At 44.8% G+C, this 27,173-nt stretch overlaps 3 protein-coding genes and 1 pseudogene across 7 annotated transcripts; 2 read left to right on the top strand and 2 right to left on the bottom strand.

Annotated features, from left to right (window-relative positions):
• The first annotated feature begins 5,575 nt into the window (after positions 1-5,575).
• On the top strand, positions 5,576-8,638 carry LOC143003665 (high-affinity choline transporter 1-like; annotated as a pseudogene).
• Positions 8,639-9,623: 985 nt separating this feature from the next.
• Positions 9,624-14,410, bottom strand: LOC143003220 (uncharacterized). The gene is made up of 7 exons (XM_076153757.1): positions 14,199-14,410; positions 13,261-13,469; positions 12,960-13,052; positions 12,784-12,876; positions 12,583-12,693; positions 12,371-12,494; positions 9,624-12,208 (listed from the first exon to the last, which is right to left on the bottom strand). Exons 1-7 carry the CDS (start codon positions 14,221-14,223, stop codon positions 10,527-10,529), a joined length of 2,337 nt encoding a protein of 778 aa, XP_076009872.1. The 5' UTR covers positions 14,224-14,410; the 3' UTR covers positions 9,624-10,526.
• A 5,046-nt stretch (positions 14,411-19,456) lies between these two features.
• On the bottom strand, positions 19,457-20,410 carry LOC143003656 (kit ligand-like). The gene is made up of 5 exons (XM_076154434.1): positions 20,405-20,410; positions 20,159-20,266; positions 19,983-20,039; positions 19,719-19,877; positions 19,457-19,624 (listed from the first exon to the last, which is right to left on the bottom strand). Exons 1-5 carry the CDS (start codon positions 20,408-20,410, stop codon positions 19,457-19,459), a joined length of 498 nt encoding a protein of 165 aa, XP_076010549.1.
• A 2,365-nt stretch (positions 20,411-22,775) lies between these two features.
• asb15b (ankyrin repeat and SOCS box containing 15b) lies at positions 22,776-26,752 on the top strand. 5 transcript variants are annotated; one of them, XM_076150049.1, is made up of 14 exons: positions 22,776-22,919; positions 23,066-23,184; positions 23,259-23,311; positions 23,421-23,552; positions 23,753-23,917; positions 24,036-24,142; positions 24,249-24,387; positions 24,473-24,644; positions 25,220-25,380; positions 25,564-25,708; positions 25,838-25,993; positions 26,085-26,187; positions 26,275-26,428; positions 26,551-26,752. In XM_076150049.1, exons 2-14 carry the CDS (start codon positions 23,078-23,080, stop codon positions 26,697-26,699), a joined length of 1,743 nt encoding a protein of 580 aa, XP_076006164.1. In that variant the 5' UTR covers positions 22,776-22,919; positions 23,066-23,077; the 3' UTR covers positions 26,700-26,752. The 5 variants fall into 5 exon arrangements, with proteins under 5 accessions (XP_076006164.1, XP_076006171.1, XP_076006159.1 ...); XM_076150056.1 differs by having other exon boundaries at positions 23,021-23,184; XM_076150044.1 differs by having other exon boundaries at positions 22,776-22,977.
• Positions 26,753-27,173: the final 421 nt, after the last annotated feature.

The raw sequence follows: 27,173 nt of genomic DNA, 5'->3' as shown, positions 1-27,173 counted from the left end.
CAGCATGGCGGTGGCTGCGTTCGGTGGGCGAGGAGGTCGGACACTGTGCGGTCCAGCCGGCCGTAATGAGAGGCCGCCGCCGCCAGTCAAAAGCTCCTGAACTGATGCGGTGTGAACCAAATTCCTGACTGTTGATTGACGTTGGGGCCAAAAGGGCGAGACATGAACCAACTCTGAGGTCCAAATATATTCACCATGAAACGCAGCTGAGGTCGCTTCAAATATTAGCGGCCGTCTGCTGTTTAATGTGGGCAGTAATGGTGTTTCTGATCTGGGCCCTGGTACAATTTGTAGTTCGGAATCTGTTTGCTCCTCTCTGTCATTGAGTAGAAATGATGCAAATTGCCTGCAGGCAAATTCCACACAGTATCTAGCATCAGTGCAGGCTTGTCGTTTCGTGGAACTGTGTGTATGGTTTATGGCTGGAGTTGTTTTGATAGACAAGCCATGTGAATGTTTGTCTTCAGTGCTGGTGAGCTGTTCAGGCATGAGCATGAAAGCCTTCAGAGTAGAATTGCTGAAGGGCAGGACGGGATGTTCTCTTCCTACAGAGATAATGCTCATAGTTTTGCGTTTGTAAATCCCTCTTAATCAGAATCAGAATCAGAATCACTTTATTTGCCAATTAAGTTTGCACTTAAGAGGAATTTGCTGTGGTTCTGGGTGCAACGTGTAACATATAGAAAAAGACAACAGAAGACAACATATTAAACAACATAAAACAACATGTACAAACAGCAGCTTGGTGAATACTTAAATTAAATTAAAAACACACTAAATTAAACCAAATTAAATAAGTTAACTAAATGAGTGCTGATGAATAAGGTGTTAAAAAACGTGCAGGGGATTATTGAATAAATTAACTCAAGACTACTGTTAAATAAAGTCAATGTGCAGGGGTTTTTGTGAGGTCAGTGGAGGACCTGGGCCTTGTTGATGAGGCCCACTGCCGAGGGGAAGAAGCTGGATTCGTGGCGTGAGGTTTTGGTCCTGATGGACCTCAGCCTTCTGCCAGAGGGGAGGGTTAAAAACAGTTTGTGTCCAGGGTGGGAGGGGTCGGCCAGAATCTTGCCTGCCCGATTCAGGGTCCGGGAGGCGTACAGGTCCTGGAGGGACGGCAGGTTGCAGCCGATCAGCTTCTCGGCACAGTGGATGATACGCTGCAGCCTGCCCTTGTCCTTGGCAGTGGCTGCAGCGAACCAGACGGTGATGGAGGAGGTGAGGATGGACTCAATGATGGCAGAGTAGAAGCGTACCATCAATGTCAGGCGAGGCAGGCTGAACTTCTTCAGCTGCCTCGCGTGCTGCTTCCTGTCAGTCAGGAAGTCTGTGATCCACCTGCAGGTGGAGTCGGGCACATGCAGCTGGGAGAGCTTGTCCTGCAGCAGTGAGGGGATGATGGTGTTGAAGGCAGAGCTGAAGTCAACAAACAGGATCCTGGCGTAGGTTCCTGCGGAGTCCAGGTGCTGGAGGGTGAAGTGGAGGGCCATGTTGACAGCGTCGTCTACAGACCTGTTGGCTCTGTAGGCGAACTGCAGGGGGTCCAGGAGGGGGTCGGTGAGGGATTTCAGATGGGGGATAACCAGGCGCTCAAAAGACTTCATGATTACAGAGGTAAGAGCAACGGGTCTGTAGTCATTAAGTCCTGTGGTCCTTGGCTTCTTGGGGATGGGGAGGATGGTAGATGTTTTGAAGCAGGCTGGTACGTGGCATGTCTCCAATGAGGTGTTGAAGATGTCGGTGAACACCGGAGACAGCTGATCGGCACAGTGCTTCAACGTAAGGGTTCTGTCTCTTAAACAGCCTGTTAACGTCCCTCTCTAGAAGTGAGAGAGTCGTTGATAAGGTGGGGGAGGAGGGGGCCACTGTGAGGGCCATATGAGAGGAGGTGGAGGGGGAGGTGGGAGCTGGTGATGGCTGTAGGTGTCGAGGGGGACGGTGTCAGAACTGTATGTGGCTGCCCTCCAGCAGCACAAAGCAATCTCCATCCCAAAACACGAGCTCCCAGCACCTTTGTCAAGCTTCCCGAAGTTGTACCGTCTTCCAGAATTGTGGCCCAGTCAGACCGTAGTTCCTCTCCTTGGCAACCAACGGGCCACACAAACTCGCCAACCTCTCCCCTGACATCCTGTTTCTCTTTCACGGCCTTCTCAGCCAGTCCTCCTTGCCTACAAACTCTGAGCTCCTCTTGTCGCAGCAAGAAGGATCTCTTCTTTGAAAACAGGTAGATGAAGCCTGGAGGCAGACGGAGGAAGTCTGTCAAGGCGCTGATCAAAAAGATGCGCTGACTGGCATTAAGGCTCTCAGGGTTCAACCAAATGAGAAGGTTTGCCCAAACCGTGCTGGTCAATACGTCCCTAGACACATAGAAAACAACTGTAAATTAGCTGTCAAAAAATAGCAACAATGCCGTTTCCTGAGCAAACGTCTGACCTGCAATTTTGGATGTAAAGAGAGATTTGCTGTTGTCTTACCTCTCTGTGTGTGAGTGTGGCTGCTGGGTGGTGACAGTTTCATCCAGGATGTGCAGGTGAAAGACGGCAGCATGTCCACATGGCCCACCAATGAAAGACACAAGGCGGTACGTTCCACAATCCTCCCTCAAACCCAAGCCAAGCAGACTGCTCGTCTGATGCCTGAACACCATCCAGTGGGGCAACAAACCTTCTTCATCAGCCAGGGACAACTAGGAATTAGGGTGCAAGACAAAATGAACACCCAAGTTGTTGCACAGAAGTTGGCATGGTGGCTTTAAGCATTAGTCGACGTCTCAAAAAGGAAAAGACTATTTAATTGTATTCCTTGGTTAATGTAATTGTGCTTGGGTCGGTTGTTCTCCTGTTGCTCATAATTGTTGCACAGTGACTGCAAAGGGCTTTGATTGAATTTAATGTTAACTATGGGCCCATGTTAATAATTTATTCACCATTCATGTGACGTCTTCTGTGCCACAATTTGTAGCGATGTTCATCTTAATCTCTGACATTGATAAAGTACACACGCGTTTAATTAGCCTAAAACCAGGTTCAGCTCACCCGGTGATGATGTGTTTGTCCCGTGGGTGCCAGAGGAGGGATCTTAATGAAGAAAGGTGACCCCGCTGGTGAGGTGAAGTTGCCCAACCCAACAGCCTCGCTCTGGTTGGGACAACGTGCTCTTAAACTTTGATTGTGCATCACATTACCCAGCAGCAGCAACAGGAGTTTGAGGGAGAGGCCTGGGATTTTACATGGCAGGATGCTGCTTTGGTTAGACAGAGCAGGGGGCTTGCCTGGTGGGTCCCCAATGTCGTTTCACTTCGGGACTGAATTCCTACCCATTTTTTAAATCTGCTTATCATGTTTTCCTAAACAAGCTCACGCATGCCTCCTAACCACAGTTATTACATTGCGAAATATTCTGCCGTTAACTCGTGGCCCCGCCCCCTCTTTTGCCTTGCGACAGAAACGTCCAAAAATCTATTTATTCCTACATCCAGACTCATTCAAAAATACATTTTAAATGCTTGTAGTCAGGAAAATCATTCTTATTCTTCTACAGTCCCAAGCCTAATCATGCTGCCTAATGTGCTGTAAGGTATTTGTTCTGAACACAACAAATGGGCTCGGGTATTTCAGGAACAAACACCTTAAATACCTGTTCAGGGACTGCCCTAGTACAGAACAAACTGTCCAACTGTCTTTACTGTCCATTCCTTTCATGTCAACCGAGCAGATTGTCTTGAAGAATCCTTGGTGTGACCTCACAAAAATTAAAACAAAAACAGCCTTAAAAACCGATTTAACTCTTTTGAACCAAAGTGTCACCGATCCACCAACCTGTGGACGTCCAGCTGACGACACAATTCAGTGGCAGGAAATTCACTGCAACCAATCCAGGCTCCACAGACTGAGGCAAGTACAGACCAACAACTCCATCTACCTCGCTTCAGGCCCTGGCCACTGCGCTCACAATTACTGCATTTATCTCCCTCATTCCTTTTTCTCACATTTTTAGGGTCTTTTAAACTGTCGATCTGGATGATATATAGCAATATAATAATCTAAATTTAAGGAGACTTGTTCTGTGTTTGCGTGACCATATTTTGGTGCTGAATCTACATGCACGCTACCCTCTTCTCATCCCCCTCACACTGCCTCTTCACTTCCATACCCCAATAGGAATAAGCTGTGTGAAAGAGCTGTGTCTGATAACTCAATATTTAAACAGAAATCAGAGCCATTCAGCTAAAACTGCGACTGTATCGTTCATAAAAGTTGTGAGAATTTCCCTGGGATTCACACGTTGAATATTCTAGCCGTTGAAAAGTTTCCTCTGGCTGCTCTGGTCCGCTCTTCATCACCAATGTAGTCAGAGGAGCACACACAAACGTCCCGTGAGACTGTCTGATTAATCCAAAGTGTGTGTGAAGTACAGTCAGCCACCAAACTGAACCTGATCCCTAAAGCTGGTCCTTCACAGTGTGCTGTCACCTTGCAGCAGATCCGGTTACAAGGCTGTAGTGGTTACCAGGATACCCGCAACATTACCTCATACTCAATCGATCAAAATAGTTTGAATGTGTTCATAATTGTCTTATTTGCAATTTATTTGATTACTATTCTACTATCACGCTTGAGAAAGGCGCTGTACAATTATTTATTACCTCAAGGTCACAGATGAGGGATCAGACACCACAAATCTGTCTGTCTGTCTGTCTGTCTGTCTGTCTTTCTCTCAGTATGTCTCTGTTTCTCGCTCTATGTCTGTCTGTCACAACAAGGAGACTTAAAAAAAATTGTCTAGGGTCCGTCTACAATAAATGCTGCTTTCCATCTCTTCCTCAATGTTATTGGGTCTTCAGTCAGCCTGTGTGTCTGCTTTGACTCCTACTCCTACGACTGGATCTACTGACTGGATCTACTGAAGTAAGTATTGCATTAATGAGCATACGTGTGTGTGTGTGTGTGTGTGTGTGTGTGTGTGTGTGTGTGTGTGTGTGTGTGTGTGTGTGTGTGTGTGTGTGTGTGTGTGTGTGTGTGTGTGTGTGTGTGTGTGTGTGTGTGTGTGTGTGTGTGTGTGTGTGTGTGTGTGTGTGTGTGTGTGTGTGCGCGCGTACATACATATATACAGAGTTTACAATTGCTGTAACAGAGGATTGATTGCATCTAGGATTCAGTACAGTCATTATCCCAAAAATACTCCCTGTTTTTGTTTTGTAGCCAAACTGTTACAAAACATTTTGGAGATGGAGTTTTTATACACAGAAAGGGGGAGAAAAGAAAAACAAGAGAAAAATTTGAGATCTGGTTGAGCCGGAGATGTGATACATATGTGAATTATCAGGGTTTATTGACTTGGGTCCATGCGTGTTACTCATTTGTTTTTGGAGATTCTACACTTAGACTGTAGAGGGGGAGACAATAGAAAAGGAAGGGGAATCAATCAATGAGGCCTACATGCAAGTAAGGAAAAGGGATGACAAACAGAGGGAATGTACCTAACCACAGCACACACTTATGGATGATATAGCTCTCCTTTTACTCAACCTCAAGGTACTTTATCCAACTCTGCTTTTACCTGCACACCCTTTGGAATGGCGGTAAACTGGCTGGGATTGCTCTCCATCGGAGTGTTTTACATGGCTGTACTGGGCATGGGCATCTGGGCATCCATGAAGTCCAGACGGGAAGAGAAGAAATGCAAGGGGCGCATCAGCGAAATTGCAAAGGTCGGAGGACGGAACCTCAACATCTGGGTCAGCATCTTTACCATGACGGGTAAAATAACTATGAGGGTGATAATAATTATAAATCTGGAGATATTTGAAGGTGACATATTCACAAGTTGATGTTGATGTTTTGCAGCCACTTGGGTAGGAGGAGGATACATTATGTCCAGTTCTGAAGTCGTCTACAATCCCACCAAAGGGTTGGTCTGGGCCACTGGAGTCATAGCCCTCTCCATGAACATGCTTATTGGTGAGTCAGGTGAAATACTCACACACAGAGGGTGAAACCTGGTTTTCTTGCAACATAATGTAATAAATAACCGATCATTTAACCTCAACCATTTTCCTTTGAAATCTGTTTACATTATACGAGTTGTGTGTGGTGTCATTTGAATGGTAACAGAACTTGTTGATCACTGGACAGGATTAGTCTTACAACTCTGCCCGGCAATTATTGATCTGAGTTAAAGGCTAATTATTGGGATGGTTACACCGAGGAGTGGGGCAGACATCTGGGAAAGATATACATATTGGAGAGTTTCATCATCTGGCTGGGGATGAGAGAGCGTAGCAGCGTTCCAGTGCCAAGTGTCCTGTACATGTGCCATCACTAACAGTTTCTAAATGCACTGCTGAGGTTTTGCCACAAGATGTCGCATTAATCCTTTTATGGTTTCCTGGTTATAGAGAATTAAACAGTGCCATCATATTTATACCAAGAGATCAGAGGATTTAAGCCTTTTGATTTTGGAGACTTTATGGCTATTCTTATTTGTGAAGGTCCCTTTTTCCACATTTTTATGACTTTCGTGCCTTTTCAAATCTGCAGCTGCAAGTTAAAATGTGTCTTGAAATTTCAGGGGGATTTTTCATTGCCAAACCAATGCGGTCAAAGAACTACGTCACCCTAATGGACCCGTTCCAAGAGCTGTATGGCTGCACCGTTTCCGCCATTATCTTCATTCCCGCTCTCCTTGCAGAGTATTGTGGGTGGCCTGTATCCTTGGTGCGCTGTTTATGTCGCAACACAGGAATTGGACCAGTATTACATATTTTCCTCTCCACTTCCAGACAAGGTGTCCATCTTTTTAGATACACATGTACAATCCAGTACTACAAACACACTCAGAGAGATGATACACCCAAGCCACTGCTTGGATGGTAGAATACAAGTTTTAAAATATATCACTGAGAATCGTCTCGTGCAAAAGAGTTTTTTTTACATTTACATTGGATTGTACCGTTGTGGCTCTATTCCCCCTGAACATCACCCGCTCTATTGTTTAAGAATGCCTCTGCATCAATTCTTGAGTGTTGTTTTAGTTTGTCAGACATTGATGTGAGTGTGGAGTCGCTGGTTGCAGGGGGGACACTGAGCGTCATCATGGATATCTCCTCCCCGCTGGCTATAAGCGTGTCTGCAGGTGTGTCCATCATTTACACCTTAATGGGGGGCCTGTATTCTGTGGCCTACACTGACGTCATCCAGCTTGCTTTCATGTTCTTCGGCTTGGTGAGGAACGGGACATTTCTGCACATTTCACTGAACCGCAACTGCTCTGTTCACATCTACATACCCGTCTTCCTACTCCTCCTGCCAGTGGTTCTGTGTGCCTTTCATCCTGGTGAGCCCCTTTGCTGCCAACGTCACCGTCGCTGCGGTGACCAAGGTGTACCAGGAGCCATGGATTGGCAAACTGGAGCCGGAAGATGCAGGCCCCTGGATTGACGAGTTCCTGCTGTTGGTAAGACAAAGAGGCTTGAGTGTTATATGAATAAGCAGATCCTGTGCAACAAATAAATCTGAATGGAAGTTTGGTTTATTGCTGGAGACTCCCACCTTAAATCTCATCTTTCTCCTCAAGGGGATTGGAGGTTTGTGCTACCAGGCCTTCCACCAGAGAATTCTCTCCACGGCCTCAGTGGCCCACGCTCGGATCACCTGTTTCGTCGGAGCCATCCTGTGCCCCATTCTTGGAATTCCATAACTCATCGTTGGAGCAGTGGCAGCGTCTACAGGTATAAAGCCTCAAATCGGAAGCCTTTGTTTTTCAACAGTGTGTCATTCTTGAATTTACTGTATGTGTGTGTGCTTTGTGTGTGTGTGTGTGTGTGTGTGTGTGTCAGACTGGAATCAGACCACCTTTGGCTCCCCTGGCCCATATGAGCAAGGAATGTCCGCTATGATCCTGCCCCTCACCCTCCAGCACCTCTGTCCGTACATCGTCTCTCTGGGCATGGGCGCGCTTGCTGCCGCTGTGATGTCATCTGTCGACTCCGCCCTCCTCTCTTGCGGATCCCAGTTTGGCCGAAACATATTCAAGAACATCATCTACAAAGCGGTGAATATAAGGCTGTGCTGTTAGATTTGAGAAATGTCACAATATCCCACCTTAAGTTGACACAACATAATGGTTCTTAATGTGATTTCCTCTCTTTTAGGCATCAGAACAAAGTATTATGGTGACGGTCAAGATTTCGATAGCCCTCTGTGGGGGGATTGGAGCGGGTCTGGCCATGGTGTCGAAGTCCGTCCATCTGTTTTGGATTCTGTCTTCAGATGTTCTGTTTTCAATGATGACTCCCCAGTTGCTTTGCGTCCTGTTCCTCCCCCAGTGGGTGAATCACTACGGGGCCTGCGCAGGCTTTGTTGTGGGGATGCTGCTCCGAGGTTTGGTCGGGGAACCTAAGCTCGGCCTCCCTGACCTCCTGCCCTTGCCCTGGGACAAGATGCAGGCGGATGGTCACCGCCGCCGCCTGTTCCCTTTTTGCACTGCCATAATGCTCGTCACCACAGGAACCATTTTAGCTGTGTCTGGCCTGGCCATGTGTCTGTCCAAGAAGAGGCCGCATGACAACAACAGGATTTACCTGGAAGCAATGCCTGACAAGGTGGAGGAATGTGACAGACTAAATCAGGAAGGTTGAAAGGAGGGATAAGGGGGGAGACATTAGGCCTTTATGAACCCTCCCCTCCCCCTTTCACTCACTCTCAGCTGCTTTGACTGATTGTGGGGACACCACTATCTTGCACAATCACACTGCCACTTCTTCCCCCTCTTGTTGTTTGTGGGAGACTTTTTGTAAAAATCATGTTTTGGGTCTGAGGGATATGCATTCTTTATGATTTAAAAAAAAAAAGCGCCAGTAGCTCGGTCCATAGGGATTGAGCTTGGGAACCGGAGGGTCGCCAGTTAGAGTCCCATATGGACCAAGTAAGTGGACTGATAGCTGGTGAGTTGCTGGTTTGCCTCCAGGGCACTGCCGAGGTGCACGTGAGCAAGGCACCGAACCCCCAACTGCTCCACGGGCGCTGTAGTGCATGTGTTTGTGCGATATGTAGGGGGTGTAACACAAATATCAATTGTATGCGATTGCCGTGAATTGCACGCAAAATGACAAGAATAAAGTATCTTAAATCTTAAAACAGGATTTGGCACACAGGCGATGATGATGAAGAAAAGAGGAAATGCCTTCAGCTTTCCTCTTTCACTTTACAGTTTGATTCTAAAACGCTGCCTCAACAATATACCTATAGACCTCAAGGAGCAGCAGTCTGGATGGAAACATGAAAACCGATTTTTTTAAGCAACTAAAGACTTAACTTGGCGCCTGTTCCCCCAGCGACGGGAGGTCACCACCTCTGGCTGCAACTGTGGCGTTGACCCATTGAGGACATCACTGGCGCTCTGAAAAGAGGTTAAAGGAGGAATGCTGCAAAACATGAGACGCTGCCTATTGCCTCTGAAGTTGTTCATGATGTCAGCGTGACAGTTTACCTCATGAACACACACGCCAGCTTACAACCAACCGACCCACACTACTCGACAGCCCCATTCCTACTTTACACTGTAACTTTATTCAATAATCTTAATTAATTAAACATTATTTTTTGAGTTCAATCGACAAAGTATTTTGTTGCCATTAGTATTTAATGCTTTGAAAAAAAGTACAAAAATGACAAGGACAGGTTGACTACTTTGAGTTCTTGTTAATGTCTACTCATGACACACACCGACAGGGTTCACACAACACGACATCACCACACTTTTTGCATATAGTTAAATGGTCGTTAAGCTCGAGCTAAATTACTTGCCGACAAGTGGTAATAAAGTTACAGTGTGTTGCAGAATTTGACCTCTGCAGCTGAAATCAGTGAAGTCCCACTCCACTCTGCCACTACAGTGAAGTTGTAATATTTACACATTTAAAAAGCACAGGAAAATGTGACATTTATCACAACAAACTACAAGCAAATGATATCATGACTTATTTACAGTCACATGCGTTGAAGTACTTACTGTGAACATGATCCTCACCTCTCGGGTTCTGTGTATATGAAGGCATTTAGATATACATGAATATCCTTCTTTTCGTCTAACCAACTAATAAATAAAACCCGACACTATTGCAGTTCTCTCTAATCTTCCTTGCGAAAGTAACAACAAACTGTATTAGTAAGGATGCCGACCGAACAACGGGGCGACTTCATACTGGCTGATATTCATGAGATATGAATCGATTGACGGTCCTTTAATTCAGGAGGATCCTTCACACTTCTCTGGGATCATACAGTGAAAAATGCATGGAAAAACAACGATAACATAACAAGACCTGATGACCGCCCTGCATCCATTAAAATAGCACAAAATATTTGAAATGACCAACTAAAAGAGAAAAGCCAGCTAAACTTAGGGAGGGGAAAAAACAACAAGACACAAAGGTGAGGAGAAAGGGTTAATGGGAGGTTCTGTACAGATGTTGAAGATCCGCCGCTGCTCGATGTATTAAAATTGGCGACCAGTTCCTTGTGATTTCAATAATCGTCGCTGCCGTCGTCCTCCTCGTCAAACTTCCTCTTGAGGGAGAGCTTCTTGTGTTTGCCGCGGTGCCGCCGCTTGCCGGTGAAGTCGGTGTTCTCCCTGGTGTGCAGCTGCTCGTGCTTCTTCAGCAGCCCCGGGACGGAGAATCCCTTGCCGCACGTGTCGCACGTCCACGGTTTCTTGCACGTGTGAGTCCTTTTGTGGACGTTCAGGTGCGACGCCAGCTTGTAGGTCTTGCCGCACACGTCGCAGCTGAAGGGCCGCTCGTTGGTGTGCAGCCGGATGTGGACCTTCAGGTTGCCCACCTGCGTGAAGGTCTTCTCGCATAAGGTGCAGCGGTAGGGTCTCTCCCTGGTGTGGATCCTTAAGTGGACCCTCAGGCAGTACTTGCTGGAGAACTTCTTTTGGCAAACGGGACACGGGATCTTTGGTTTGGGGATGTGATCCAGCTGGTGCCGCTTCAGGTCAGACAAATACACAAAGGTCTTCCCACACTGGGAGCACAGATACTGGCGGTCGCCGATGTGGTAGCCCATGTGTCTCTTCAGCAAGCTGGGAACGAGGAACCTCTTCCCGCAGCGCTCGCACATGTGAGGGCGATCTCGGGTGTGCCAGCGCTCGTGGTTGGACAGCTTAAAAGCGGTGGGGAAGCTCTTGCTGCACTGCTTGCAGGGGAACGTCATCTGGCTGGTGTGGCACTCCATGTGTCTCTTGAAGTAGGTGGACTGCGTGAAGCCCTTGTTGCAGATGTCGCAGTAGAAGGGCTTCTGGCCGCTGTGGATGAGCATGTGCTTTGCCAAGCTCTGGATTTTCGGGAAGCACTTGCTGCACTGTCCGCAGACGTAAGGACGTGCCGTGCTGTGTGTTTTCAGGTGGTTGTTGAGGAACGCCTGTGTTCTGAAGCTTTTGTTGCATGCCGTGCAGATGAAAGGCTTCTCCCCCGTGTGGAGGCGCTGGTGGTCTGTCAGCTTGGACTGATAGGGGAAACTCTTGTCGCAGACGTCACATGTGTATCTGTCAGAGGGAGGGCGGATTTGCTTTTTCCTTTTGTTGATTTGCTTTGAGCCGTCGTCTCCGCCCAGCCTCATTGGCGGGAGCGGTGGCAAGGCTGGGAGTGAGAGGATGTTGGTTGCGATCTGTGAGACCCACTGGTGCAGTGTGACTCGGTGAGTGTGGGGCTTCTGCTGGCTTTCCTTTGCTGCTGCTGCACTGCCAGGACTCTGGGAGGTGGGGCCACTTTTGATTGGCATTTGCACCACCTTGAAGGGGATTGATTTAAGGGGCAGCTGCTGAGGCTTCTCGGCCAGCAGGGCGTCGTCGACCCCTCCGCTTTCAGGAGGCGTCTCAGACTGTTCAGGTATAGGCGCTTCGGCGCTTGTTTCCGGCGCCATATCTTTCTCCTGAGCTTCCACCGATTCAACATTTTCCTTTGCAGGGCTGGCATCAACTTTGGTATCAGCGAGGCCCGATGTCTCCTCTGCTTGAGGTGCGGGGGTGGATGAGTTGTCTGAGTCTTCAGACGTCACCCCTAAGTCTTCTGCGTCACTGAGGGCGGTCGGGCTTGTGGCGTTGTGGGGATCCTCTTGGCGCTTTGGCGATTGTGGCGGTTCTACTGGGTTGGGGCGGAAGGAAAGTGAGGAGAGCACGCAGGCGCCCACAGAAGATGAGATGGTCGCTGCACAAACAGAGAGAGACCAATCAGTTTGTTTGCAATACTCAACTTTTTGAATTATTCAGAAATATTAATTCATCGCTTTGCACTTAATTAACCGAGTTTAACGATCCATGACAAAAAGGTAACATGATTAATCTTGAACAATCCTAAACTAAAGCTTACGTTTGACAGTCAGGAACCCCTTGGACTGCTGGTGGAGGAGGAGCGCTTTCAGGTCTCCGGTGTTGGGGATGAGGCCTCCGCAAGCTTCCAGGATGGAGGACTCCGATGAGATCATGGTACCAAGCTACGAGCAGCAGGCAGTGGAAATAATAAGAATGACAGAATACAAATCCAAATTGTGGTAATGTCAGAGTTGAGTTCTGTGTGTTCACCTGTGAGAGATTGGGCACAGGAAGAAGCTTCTCCAGTTTGCACACCAGGCCTGCAGTCAGAGCCTGCAGCGCCGTGTCAAACTTTGTGCCGTACTGCACAGGGAACACTTCCTGCAGATAAAAAGACAACATTGATCCGTCATAGGCTGCCATGTCATATTACAGGAAGGTAGCCTGGTTCCTCTGAATCTACTTGGCTACCTGGAAGAAGCTCCTCCTCTCAGCAGGGTTTTTAAGCAGATTCTGGACCAGCACCATGAAGTTAGTCTGGGATTTCTCCACTTCTGTATCCTTCTGCAATGCAAAAACAAAACCGTCTTAATTCGCTCGTTCAGCCGCTCCCGAGCTGCAATGAACAAACACGACATCACTCTCACCCCTAACGACGGCGAGACCTTCAGTTTGTTTATGAGGGTTTGAATCGCCCGGGTATCTGGCGGCCCCGCTTCCTGAAGCAAATCCAAAATAATCTACAATAACAGAGACACAGAAGCATGATTACAGGGTACACAACTGTCATAGGATCAATCTTCCAATCACACAGACATAACCCAACATTTCCCCCATCAAATCAACCGCGCTGAGTTTGAAAAGTTGTCATTTGTTTAGTTTTGTTCCCCTCCATTTCACTCTGTTTTGATATTGATGTCATTTTGAGAGATTGTTGTTCAAACTCACCCTTGCCCTCAACCCCAGGAGGAGCTGTGCAGTCTGCTTGAAGCTCATGAGATCGGGAACAGTCTGAATCACCGTGGTGACAAACTCCTCCACTCGGCTGTACTGCTTCACATTCCTCTGCCGTATGACTTGCCATATGTACGAGTACGTCAGCTGGAGCGGTGATGCCATCAAGCGAAGGGAGGATAGAGGAAGAGACCCTCGGGCACCTGCAGGTCACATAACGGAACAGGACACATTGGTTTGGAACCTCTGAACCTCGCATAAACGGTGCAATCCATTAAGTCCAACAGTATATAGTTACAAATATGACATAAGAATCAACACAAGGCAATTATTGATGGTTGCACATGCTTCCCAGCTCTTGAATAATTTGGGATATGGAGTCCATGTATGGAGGTACTAAGTTGACCCAAACTAAGACTTCTACACACTTCAGTCTATGTCACAATGCAATTGTGTACCATGATCTAAACCAACACTAGGGGGCGCAGCACCGATAACAATGTGCAGATGCCCGAAGACGCATCGAAAAGGGGCTGTGTATGTTTCTGCATGTGTACGTGTGCGTGGGTTAGAACAAGAAATGAGCGGCAAACTGCAACCGAATCGCTCAAAACTTTGCAAACGCTTTTAATAACAAACAATGACTCGCATGGTTGATAGAGAATCAATGTACACAGTGAAGAAGCACCGCGGTACCGGAAAGACGAGTTGTGCTGTGACTTAACGCGGCCGAACTTGGCAAACCTTTCCAGAATTTACCACTTACAGACATGAATTGAAATGGAGACATGCTAAGAACTAAGTAGTTAGAAGTGTGTGTGTGTCCACATATCTGACAGATAACATGCACTATAACACGACATCTCTCTCTGCAACTAGCAGGCTTTTGGCGGCAGCTAATATTAGCTTGCTAACTTAGCATAGCATCTTACCTGCTGTCTCAGGTCGTTTATCCATTCTGGGTGCGAGATGTAAAGCTGCTAGCTCACGGAAGGATTAACTCACGACATAAACGAGTGGATAATGTTCACCTTTTCCCCAAAATATAACGTTAAAGAAAATTAATCGCTTATCTCTGAACCGTCAAGTCTGGAATAATAATGGCGGCCTCTGGCTGAAGGCTTTCCAAAACAAAAGTCTCAGTATTTCCGGCGGATGTCACCAGACAAAATCAAAGTCCTATTTGTAAAGACTTTCCAAAATCGGGAATCGACCAGTTATACTTCTGAAGGACACGAACCATTAGCGTTATCTTCACCGTGCAAACATTTATTTTCAGGGACTGCAAAAATGTCATTCATGGTCTCATCTTCATAAATGTTACCTCATTGAAGAATATGAGATATAAAAGATTCACTTTCACAAAACATATATTGTTCACTTATTTACGCTTCAAATATGATGTGATGATAAGTGTATTATCTGTTAACACGTCCTGCTTTGTAACAGCATTTGCTTCAAGTCCTGACTGTATGCTGTTTACAACCAACATGATATCCAATAGTGAAGTGCAGCAAAACACCAACCTCTTGGTGAAACAGGGTCATTTTACTGCAAACACTGTGCTCTTTGTTGCAGATCAGTTATTCCTTGTTTATTTTTGTAAAACATGTCAACACAAATACATTACAATTAAATTAGTGCATCAGGAAAGATACTTTGAATCTTGGCTTCCAAAATGTAAAGAGAAAGCAATCATGAATTTTGGCCAATATTGTGTTTTCAGCAACTTTAATAAAACGGTATACAGTCATATACATTCTTTATTAAGTCATTAATCCGGGGGGCATCATTTGGTTCATGTGACGCTCCATCTGTTCTTCAAAGTAGACGGAACAGTGTGACACTCTTACTGCAGTGCAGAGGTCGTGCTGGGTGAATAACAGCAGCAGGGGGCGACAGCGAGCGAGGGGCATCGAGCAACTGAAGGGAACGTTACAGCATAGTTACATACGAAAAACACAGTAGCATTATAAACAGCAACACATAACAGGAAAAATGTAGTTGTGTGGAAAATGAGAGATGGGGGGCGCAGTTTCTTATTTGTTTACGCCCGCAGGGTTCCAAGACTGCAGAGTGATCGAACCCAAGCTTGTGCAGGGATACTGATGATGAGGCTTCAACGAGTTTTTGGTTCCGATGCTTGTCGACGATGCTGTCGCCAAATAAAAACACACACATTTAAAAACAGTTCGTCATACTTTACAGAGATAGAGTTGCAGTGGCGGCTAATGCCAGTTTGTAAATGTTGTTACCTTAGCCACGTACCTGTTTACTTTGGTCGATTCTGCATAATGAGCGGAATATGAATCTGCTACTTACTGAAAAAATACACAAAAAAACGAACAATTGGAAGCGATTTTGGTTTATAAAATATCCTCCAATCAGGCAGAGACATGGACACCTCTGTGTAAAGTTATTTCTACTTCCGGCGGATATCACCATACAAAATAAAAGCATCATGTTGTGAAACGTTGTGGCGGCTCATATATCATAGGTCACAATCCATCTTGGTCATAGATTATGATCATGATTCATGTAATAATGACCATTGTTTTCAAATTATTCATGACAAATTACCCATGACTTGGCAACATGGTATGAGTGTATGATTCGTGTGCATTTTATAACAAATATCAAATGTCAAAATATATGAATGGAGAACTTTTATCCCTTAACTGAATTGATATTGTATATATTTATCCACCTATATATTCTTGTTACACCATTAATAAGATACTGTGTATTCTTCTATTCTACTTTTATGTTATATATTACTGAATATAATATATATTTTAATAGAAAAAAGGAGAACAGAGCACTCACAGGAGATAGACAAACAAAACCTTGACACTTTATGAAAAAGAATTTTAATTTTGAAGTAACTAAATCAAACTGCATCATGATCACTTCAGTGCCATGTTTGAGTTGTCAAAGCAACAATAGATGACTAGACTTACAGAGCTCAAGCTACAGATATTTTATTCGATATGGCAAGGAGAAATGCCTTGAAAATCATAACATCATATGCCAAACACAGACAAACTACATCAATGAAGATGATCAAGCAAGTGAAGGAACACAGAGGTTCAAACTAACCAACAGGGACATCCAGTAATATATAAGGGTATATACAGCATATAATACTACGCAGTATAGTTACAACTATGGTAATGGATGCAAAAGCATTAATATGACTCATTATTATAACAGTATTTGCAATGGTAATTTATTTACTTCAAATATAAAATACATGTTGTTTTGTGTCCACCTGGATTAAAAACGTCTAAAGGATGTTTGAAGTTTTGACATATAAATACTTCAAACCTTCACTTTGGTCTATCACGTAACAAAATAACTTAAATAAATCACATACAAATACACATTTTCAGACAAAATAAGGAAAAAGTCACATTAATCGTTCACCAAAAACACAGTAAATAATGTTAGAAGTTGTGTGCAATTAAAACACCCTTGTCTATTTGAATTATGATGTGATTTTTACTACCAAATAACACACACGCATACTTTGGGTCCGTATGTCATTAATTTGTTTTGTAAGTAAACCCTTCAAACACATGAAACTGTTATTGAAATACTGACCATCCTCTGTAGATGACACTACACACCCTGCGGTCTGGAAAGATTCTTGGCTTGTTGATTCATAAGGATCTGCCGACATCAGTCGTGTTTGTAACTGGCATTTCCTCCAGCCTACGGCGAGCTCTTTTGTGGCGAGAACAAGCCCTCCTTATGCTTCTCACTGAGATCATCCGTCCGTCCATCTATCTGTCTATCTCTCTCCCTTTCCCTCGTCCTGTCCGTCCTGTCTCTCACTCTCTCTCTTTCTCTGACACATACAGTACACGAGCGCACACACTCGGGGAGTCATGTTCTCATGACTGAACGTGATTGACTCTGTGAATAAGGCATAAGAACCCTAACACACTCACTGTGGCCAGGCAGCAGCTATAGATCACTTGGCAACAGCTTTGAAACACAATGAGTGGATTGAAAGCGCCCCAGGCCGTGGCTATCTGCCATCTGGTCCCATCTTTGATACACAAAGTGGGACACTTGTGGAGCTGCTCAGCGTGTTGTTTGTGACAGATCACAGATCATAACAATGTCAACAACCCGTTCCCGCCGAGCTGCAGTAGCTCAGAATCAAGCCTTCATCTGTCACTTGACTGAGGCGCATGTAGCTCTGGCTGTTTTCAAGCATTTTACAGTATGGATTTGTTTTCTAGGAATGTATTTCTTTGCATATACCTCTGACTTACACATGTACGCTAACAGAGGTGGGTAATTCAGTGTGTTGTTGATGGACTGACACACTCTTTGCTACAGCAGTTACCCATAAGAGTCTCTGGAAGATGTGATCCCGCTTCGAACGAATATTCCAGTGTATCCAGTGAAAGATCTGAGGCTCCAGTGGTATGTTGGATTGGAAATCAATGTAACAACACACAGGATAACTCAGTCGAGAGATTTGGGAATGAAAAATGTCTCGCTGGGTTCAGAGTCGGACCAGTCACCGGCCAAATGCTGTTACATAATGGCCATGAGTAATTTTATACTTCATCAGCCCTTTTGGCAGATATCCAACCATTGTTTCGAGTTTTTTGGGTCCCAAAAAATCTCTTTGGATTGGTTAAGTAATGGAAGAGCTCCTAGGAAAATGTCTAATACACCCGCCTTTGTTAACGGTGAGTAAAATACTTTCGTTTTCTGCCGTAGCTGATGTTCATGCAGTAAGCCGTTACAAATCGTTGTCCTTCTGCTTCTCCGTATTCTTCATCCACTTTCATGTTCGAGCACCGATTCCTCCACTGGCTGAGTGTCAACAACGTGGGCGAGGGTTTGCAGCGGAATGGAGATAGACACAGTCGGGACCATGTCGCACGGGGCCACTTGTCTGTTTTCTGTGTCACCCGCTGATAAACACCTTCCAGTCTTGGCCTAAAAATAACCGGAAAAACACAAATTCAACAATGGGCGTCTTTGCGATTTGCAATGATGGACAACTTCTGAAAATGACAGATAACACATCTCAACAGAGGATATCATTATGAAAGGTAATGAGAGATCCACAAAGTACTACTGAATATTTAATGACCTGGCTTTCCTGGAAGTGCTCGCCAATTAGCAAAAGTAGGACACATTATACAGACCCGCACACATTCATTCGCCAAAAACTCATTTATCACCAAGGAGAAAAATGGAGGAAATCAAGCATTCAGCGACTCAGACTGCCTACAATTAAATTATGTTTTTGTCTCTGCATATGCGAGAAAGCAAAGGAGCCGCTGTAGTTCAGGGCACACAGGTCAATCCAGGACATTCCTGTGAAATGCCTCACAGTGAAAAAAAAAATGGTGTCACAGAGTCCAAACTCGCTGCGCTTGTATTTGACTGATTCAGCATTACACACACACATGCCATCATCAGCATGAATAATTTGAAAAATGGATTTGATTACGACACAGGAGCAAAAGTAGTTTGCAAGATAACAGGAAATATATCGGAATATGATCGTTTTTGATTTTCAAAATAAAATACTCTCTTTTTCTCTTTTTCTGTATTTCTGTTATTTTTTATCTGATTCTGTGTATGCTTCTCGGCACTTACCAGCCACAAGACAACGATAAGACAAGCTGTGATGGGGATAAGGAGCAGAAACAAAGGGCCTCTCTTCCTCCAGCTGTTCTCACGTCCTTCTTCCTGACTTCCTGCAAAGGAGGAAATATCACAGACTACAGTTACATCCTAATAGCAATCTAATCTCATTCACTTTTTGAACCCGGAGAAAGAATTCAGCTGTTTCAGTGTATCTGTTGCCTCTGTTTAGATTTATCATGAGGTCTAAAAATATATTACATTTTGTGAATAATTGATAAATGCATGTTGCAAATGGCGATTGTAAACGATTCTTCCTGCAGTTGGTCACAGCCAATAATGACCAACCACAAATAATGACCTGCTTTAACGCCCCTTTGGATCTTACAATTCCCTTAATTACTACTAAGAGTTCAAGGTTAGTGGTTTGACTCTGTGACACGCTAATGTGCATCCACAGACACGTGTCCTTCATTAAGACTGAAAATCAATATCTTGCCCCTCGCAGGCCACTAACTCACTTCAGTTTTAAAAGCACCCACTCAAAACTTAAATTATGAATGCAAAGTCATTATTCACCTGGCTGTGGTGGGGAGTTTAGGCACGGCGGGGGCTTACACGCGAAGCCAGATGTTCCCTGTGCCGCAGAATGCAAGACTTCTTTGATGTAGTCAAAGTAAAGGCCCGACACTAAGCTTCCTTCGCGGTAGTGACACTGGAAGACTTGCATCGTCGTTTCCTGGGTGATCAGACAAGAAATGACTCAGTTATGTATAGAAACTTCCAAAACTGTCGGAAAAAATGTAGGATGCTGATAAATCCGCCTTGCTTACCAGCTCCTCGTGGTCAAAAGTGAAGCGTAAACTCTTCAACATCGCAATGAAGACGATTATGTTTTCTTTATTGGAGGAAATGGTACCAAACACGTTGGCCAGCTTCCGCAGACTCTGCTCCAGGGGATAGATGTTGAGCACCACCCAACACATGCCGCTCTGGAGATGCAAAGAGCAAACAGCACCTTTTATTCAATACTGAATCACGTTTAGAGCCTGAAAAAAGTCACAGAGGTCTTGATTTGTTGATAGCAGCATACACACCACTTCTTTGGGAATGTAATGAACACGAATCTGGTAGTCTGAAGGAATATTCTGCTTCTGTAGGGGGAAAAAGGGGGAGATTAGTTATAAAAGAAGAAGACAAAGATTGAAATCGTGTGGCACAAACTTCATTCCCAAGCCAAGTGATTTCATCAATAACAAGCTCATAATCTCACCAATAATGACAGCTTGCTCACATCATCAGTTATCGGTGTCCCAAACTGTCCAGAGCACAGATTCAGACTTGTGAACAGACTCAAGAGGAGACAAGATGCTTTCCAGATCTGAAAACAACACAGAAATCAGTTAAATGGTTTATAGTCACGTCTGACTATAGTATTTGTATAATTACTGTTTATTTAAAACCAATTATTAAGGTATGCATTTCCTCCTTCACACATGGGAGCTGGACCAGGTCACACCCACATGTGTCTGATTTACCAAAGACTCATTTAGCCTAATGTGCAAAACAATAAAACCCTCATCGCAACTCAAAACTACAAAATCATTAGGCCATTACCAGGCAATCGATCAGCAAGTTCATTCAATTTGTTTTAGAAAGAGAAGAAAGGATCAATGTTCTCAATTTATCGCCAAGGGTTTGGGTTGCATTATTTTAAAAGCTCTGCCATTTGTTTAACATTATTCTTAAGAATGACTCAATCAGTCAGACTTGGTGTCAAGTTTCTCAAATGCTGGGAGATAATCTGAAGAAACACTTGGACCTATATACTCGTTTTTGACCATTTTATCGTAATAAAAACACCCCAGCAGCTGTTGTATAATTAAATTAAGTTAAATTCAGCATGAAGACCCTTGATTATTCAGTCTATAAGTCTGTATATACTGTACATCAGACAGAGAGGAAGAGCGAAATCGGACACTTTTTATTTTGCTGCATTTATCTGACAGATGAAGTGACTCACTGTCTTTGAAGAGAGAGAGAGAGAATGTACGCGTAAAACATAAAAGCAAGCCAGCAAATCAAACAGGACGGATTGTTAGACTTTTTAACAGTGCCTGTCTGTCTACTTCAAAGTATCAATTTATTTCTATAAAATGTTTTACCAAGCTGTCGGCCTCCAGTGGGGAACATGTGATGACTCCCTGTTCAATATATTGAATGAAGGTAAACTGAGTCCTTGTTTCCTCTTACTTTCCTCCTCCCCTGACAACACCAGCAGTGTATTCAGTACTATACAACCTACTACATGAGATATTACTATAGGGTAACCTATTTATGATATAACTTTATTTTAGGCACTCAATTTTATCTTCCCTAAATACATTCATCCTTAACTAAAAGAATAAATGCATGTCTTTTACTGGTGGTGAAGTGTCGCTTATTGCTGAAGTATTGTTATATTTATACTTTAGCTTAAGTAAAGAATTTGTGTACTTTTTCCACCTTTGATGAAAGAAGAACAGATTACAGAAATCACAGCAGTTATATATTATATCGTATTAATATAGAACAGGGATGAAATAAACTACAATTATTCTCTACTTTTAGATTTGTCAAATACAGTATAAATATGATACAAACACATCTACATATATTCATATATACATTCAAACAATCACATCATTTGTGCAGAAAAATGGTAAAACTTTCAACTTACTTTCTTCCTCATATGGAGCAAGAATCCAAGGTTGCTCAATTCCAGTGCATTAAAATCAGTGTTTCCAGGTCAAATACGGAGCATTCGTGTGTGTGTGTGTATATGTGTGTATGTGTGTGTGAGTGTCCAGCAAGTGTGGTAGTGTAACTTGAAGATGGTCTGGCGGTCTGCTTCACTCCAGACAGATTGGTGAAGCCTTTAACGTGGTGGAGAGGCCGCCTACAGGCTGACTCACTGTCACACACACGCACACTCTCTCTCTCTCTTACACACTCACTCACACACACTCTGACGCTGTCTGAGACTTTTCCATAAACTCCCACTCATCGATTTCTGCCTCCTCAGGCGAAAGTGTGAGCTTGTTTTCTCGAGGGAATGTTTCACCCAGAGTGCGTCAAGATTTTTCCCTTAAACTGTTGTTTGGTAAAGTGTGTTGTGTGTAGTGGACTGGAGGCCACGTCACATAATCTACAATATTCCATCCTAGTGACTGGCTTTACTCATCTTCCTCATTATACCTTAACAGAACGAGCACACACTGCACATATTGTATACTATAGGGTCGCTAAGTGGCCCTTATTGATTTCCTTTAATAATGATCAGAACGCCGATGTAGATTCAAGCAAATGATCCTCCATCTTTGGGAAAAGCAAGACAATTTCAAGAATATTTTACACTTTAACAAACTCCTCTTCTTCGCGTAAATACGTTGAAGAAGCTAAAGTAAGTAAAAGTAAGTAGATTTACCTGGAATTTCGTAGACAGATCTAATCTTCATCCTCATCATCCTCAGTCCTCCCTATGATACCGCTTCACTTCAGCACGGCATTTAAACAGGGTTCTGGACTCGATTATGTCTTTTTTGTAGGAGGATATACTTTGGATTTTTGTCTTTTATATTCTCCTTCTCTCTCTCTTTTCGCCATTTCCAGCTCTGTGTCCCTCTATATAACTTGTTTCAATCAGGCGTCTTTCACCATCTGAGCTCTAGGTGGCACCAAAGTTACGAAACACACCTGATAGAGCCAGTCAGGTGCAGGTCAGACCAGTGGATGAAACATCTGCAGTACAGCTGTGTGCCCGGGACAGCGAAGTGGAATGTTTGTTTTACTGAAACGATGATGTAATCCGAGCGTTTTAATCAGGAGTACTTTGCCCACTGGAGCTGGAAGTGAAAGCAAGACAGACAGGAAAGTGTGAGGCTGAGTCAGGCTGTTTTAAGCACGTCACAGCTAAATATAAACACAGACAGCTCGGGACCCCGGAGAAACAAACAAACAAACAAACACAAACCAGCCGAAGGGCACACCAACAGGTGAGAGGGAATACTGACAGAGCTGACATGGAATACTACTGAATGTATGGATATGTTGGTATGACACATTCCTACTCTAGTTTGAAATGATTCTGATGTAGGTAAGAAGCTTGGTGGAGGGTGAATCCTGTCATTCTCACCCCCAGGCTGTGATAGAAATGGACGACATTGAACAGGAACAGATCAATGAGGAACTTGTTGAGTTCGCCATCCGGCAGAGCATCCAGGATTCCTACAATTTACCATGTTCAATACAAGCAAAGAGGTACGACAATGAAGAACTGTTACGTTTAAGTGAAATCCTATATTCTGAACCAATGTTCACCTCAAATCCATCAGGAAGGAACTAAACAGTGAGGAATATTTCCAGATAATGAAAGCCATCGAGAAAGGTAAGGCTACTTCAACCCAGTTTATCTTTAGAGGAAAATATTCAATCATCAACAACATTGTCTACCGTGTGTGTGTGTGTGTGTGTGTGTGTGTATGCACTCTCTCCAGGGGACGTGTGTGTGCTGCGGCAGCTCTCGGCGTGTGCGTCTGCATTCACAGAGACGGACAGCAGAGGCCGGCTGCTCCTGCACGCAGCAGCTGTGCAGCCGCATGCAGACATCCTGCAGGTGGTGCTGCAGGGTGAGGGACCCGCTACATAGCAGGCAGGGTGAAAGGTCAATAGAGCAGAATTCTGCTGCTTAAATGGGACGTATTAGTTCAAGAGAGGATGCTGGGATTTGAACGTGGTAGTCTAGGCGGATAGAAGCAATGCTGTATACAGTAAGACTCTTGTATTGGTGTGTGTGTGTGTGTGTGTGTTTGCGTGTGTGTATTGACAGTTCAGACAGCCACAGACGTGACCCTAGAGCAGCAGACAGAGGACGGAGACACGGCACTGATTCTGGCAGCAGAGGTCGCTCTGCCGGAGAATGTGAGGAATCTGCTGCAACATGGAGCTTCACCACACAACACCAACAGCAGGAACGAGTCCCCGCTGCTGATTGGTAACACACGCGAGCGCACACGCACACACACACACTATTTAAAACATTAACTGCCTTCATAATAATAAAGCAGAAATCATGAGGTGCCATGTTGTTTTGTGTTTTATACATTCTGTAGCAGTGAGGCAGAGATCCTATGACCTGGTTTCCATACTCATCATGGGAGGGGCCAATGTAGAGCAGTTGTGTCGCACCAAGTGGACGGCGACCCATGAAGCTGCGAAGGTGAACATTCACACCACGGGTAGTGCACAACAGAATCTCAATTTAGAGATGATAACCTCTCCCCTGTCAGCCTTCCCTCCTATTGTCCTCCTGTCTCATACACCAGGTGGGTTGTCCAGAAATTCTGATGCTGCTGCTCCGACATGGAGGTGGAGCAACAGCACGAGATGGTCATGGGGTGACACCTCTGGGAATCGCAGCTGAACATGGCAATGCCGAAGCTTTGGATATACTCATCCAGCACGGTAGAGATCATCAATTTCATCAAATCATCAACTTGTTTTTCTCAGTGATCAGACCTTTTTTCATATTCCCCCTGTGGTCCTCTAGGTGGTGACGTAAGCGCTCAGGCCATCAATGGAGACTCAGTCCTGTACGATGCTGCAGGGTCAGGAAACCTGGACTGTGTGGAGCTGCTCCTGAGCCACGGAGCCGACGCTAACGTAGCCAGCAATGCCTTCCAGCTGCCCATACACAGAGCCGCCTATGAGGGCCACTACCTGTGAGCTGACGGTCACATTCTGAGACATGGGGGCTGATGTTTCCATTCAGGTTTTCATGTACATTGTAATGCAAAATGAACCTGAAGCCAGGAGGACTTAACCCATCTGACACGGACCCAACATAGATATTGGTTGGGTCAAGGATAAATGGTCGTCAAGTAACTAGTAGGGTATAATTTAAATAGTGGACTGACAAGCAGTTTACAGTTTTACACACTTTGTCTCCCATTACATGATGTAAGCATTCCATTTTCAGGTGTGCGAATTACATCAGAAAACCGATGACTGCACAGCTATGGAGTTGAGGGGAGCAACGGGAGTTTATCAGATAGAGGGTAATTACATAGAGTGGCTGAAGAAGAAAGACAGACAGAAAGAAAGAAATCCATTCTTTTCTCTCTCCTCCTTGTCTGTCTCCACCTCATCGCACAGCAGTGATGTCCACAGAGAGCCGTCTGTTTGTTTCTCCGCCAGCTCCCTCTCTGAATAACACTGAAACAAACCACAATCAAAAGAACATCGCTCTGTCTGCCCGCGTATTTCCTCTGTAACTCCCCCACCCGTCTCTCTGCAGAGCCCTGAGGACTCTGATCCCCCTCACCAGAAAGAAAGCCATCCGTCTCTCGGGTCAGAATCCTGTCCATTCAGCAGCTGACGGGGGACAAGCCGTGTGTTTGGAGCTGCTTCTCCAGAAAGGATTCGATGTCAACGCCCTGCTGGGCACAGACATCTCTGGTATGCTGAAAATACACACACTCAGGTAGATGTGGATGACAGGATGGAAATCCTGTGCAAAAACACAACTATGATAAAGAAACAAAAGGATGGAGTGCCCCAGTAAACTCAGGGGCTTCTCTGGAAGTTAAGAATCTGTCACAAATGTATCGTAAAAATGCAACTCACTTGAACATCTTCCAGAGAACTACGGGGACCTCAGGAAGAGTCCTCTGTTCTTTGCTGTGTGCAATGGCGACCTGACCTGTGCTCAGATGTTGCTGGAAGCTGGAGCGAGAACGGACCTGGACCCACTGAGATGCATCTTAGTCGCCATACGAGCTGAGAGGTGTGTATGGGTGAGATACTGGCTATGATTATGGGACTTTATCCATATATGTGAGGTTTTATTTAAGGACACAAGAGTCAAGCGTAATGCTTCGTCTGACAAATCTGAATTGTGTTCGGCTGCACGCAGACACGAGCTGGTGCGTCTGCTGCTGTCCTATGGAGCGGAGGTGAACAGTTACTTCAGGGCAATCAATGACACGGTGTTTCCCACAGCTCTGCAGTACAGCCTGAGGGATCAGGTCATGCTGCGACTGCTGCTCAACAGCGGATATCAAGCTCACAAGTACACAGTAAAAAGAGTAAAGTGCTGAAATTTCAACGGAAACTCATTAAGAAATTGTGCCATGTTATTTCTACAACTGTGTCTCTATAAGGTGTTTCCAGTGCTGCCATGATAACAGTAAAGGACAGGATAGTACGCGGGCTGACCTTCATAACCAAGCCTATGAGATTTACAGGCAACCTGGCGTCATCTCAGTAAGGACGTACACAGTCTATCAATAAGCCGGTGAGACAACACATGCGTTGATTCACTTTGTCGTCTTTTGTCCACGTCTCTTTCAGTTCTGTGAGTTTGTATCTGTGTCTTGGTTGGCCCCACTGGTGGCCAGTGTGGTCAGGATGCTCCTGGACTATGTCAACCATGTGGACATCTGCACAAACCTCAGGCTCATCCTAGAGAAGAGGCCAGAATGGGCCGACATCTGCGACATACTGGGTAAAAGTACCAATCCGTTGCTCTGGATACAGCGGGAACAGATCCTAATACAACCATCATCCTCCTCTTCTTCTACTTATAATTGCGATGATCATTATTAATTAATCTGTTTGGGTCTGCAGGAAATCCGAGATCTCTGCAGCACCTGTGCAGACTGGTAATCAGAGCTCGCATGACATCCAGGAGGTTGAATAACCCTGAAGCAATGGCTGCTGTCCCCTTTCCTCCAAGACTGAAGAGCTACCTGACCTACAGAGAATATGACCTGTAAACTGACCTCTCCTCTACCTGAAACACATCTGATTTCTACATATATAGATATATATATATATATATATATCTGTTTTTCCTTCCTGATTAATGTCAATGCACCTTTTTGTTAACTCAGGTGTAATTGTATGAAATAGTGGCTCATGTGCTTTAATATTTGCACATTTTGTTACTTTTTAATAAACAAATATGTATGTTTTCATTGTCGTCTGGTGTTACGTGTGTGTTCCTCCCTTGATTCCCTTGAGGACACTTGAGAGGGCAACCTCTTTGTTGATGGCCATTCTTCATTTAGCAGACACTGAATCTGTGATATCGTGTTTACACTGCTGCTCATCGGGAGACACGTTAGCTCTGTTTGTCTTTCTTGCGCCGTGTATCTGTTTTGGTCCCGTTGGTATTTTGGCTCTCGCGCTGTGATGACAGCCTGCTACGTCGACAGGCCGCACACTCTGAGCTCACATTCTTTTTGTGA

The sequence above is a fragment of the Genypterus blacodes genome, unplaced genomic scaffold (assembly GCF_046128005.1).
Source record: "Genypterus blacodes isolate CSIRO-AG114 ecotype Tasmania unplaced genomic scaffold, CSIRO-AGI_Gbla_v1 ptg000007l_1, whole genome shotgun sequence".
NCBI lineage: Eukaryota > Metazoa > Chordata > Actinopteri > Ophidiiformes > Ophidiidae > Genypterus > Genypterus blacodes.
Note: the sequence above shows the minus strand (reverse complement) of the source record. Positions and strands in the feature narration are given on the sequence as shown.

What these genes read in the sequence shown, in the direction of transcription:
- LOC143003220 (XM_076153757.1), bottom strand. Translation starts at nt 14,223, where the DNA reads ATGGATAAACGACCTGAGACAGCAG. An exon ending in TAAACGACCTGAGACAGCAG is followed by an intron (nt 13,470 to 14,198) that starts GTAAGATGCTAT and finishes TGTGACCTGCAG; the next exon opens with GTGCCCGAGGGTCTCTTCCT. An exon ending in AGAGGAGGAGCTTCTTCCAG is followed by an intron (nt 12,694 to 12,783) that starts GTAGCCAAGTAG and finishes TTTTATCTGCAG; the next exon opens with GAAGTGTTCCCTGTGCAGTA.
- LOC143003656 (XM_076154434.1), bottom strand. An exon ending in TGAGCAAGCTGTCATTATTG is followed by an intron (nt 20,040 to 20,158) that starts GTGAGATTATGA and finishes TTCCCCCTACAG; the next exon opens with AAGCAGAATATTCCTTCAGA. An exon ending in CTTTTGACCACGAGGAGCTG is followed by an intron (nt 19,625 to 19,718) that starts GTAAGCAAGGCG and finishes CTGATCACCCAG; the next exon opens with GAAACGACGATGCAAGTCTT.
- asb15b (XM_076150044.1), top strand. An exon ending in TGTTCAATACAAGCAAAGAG is followed by an intron (nt 23,185 to 23,258) that starts GTACGACAATGA and finishes CAAATCCATCAG; the next exon opens with GAAGGAACTAAACAGTGAGG. An exon ending in CGAGTCCCCGCTGCTGATTG is followed by an intron (nt 23,918 to 24,035) that starts GTAACACACGCG and finishes TACATTCTGTAG; the next exon opens with CAGTGAGGCAGAGATCCTAT.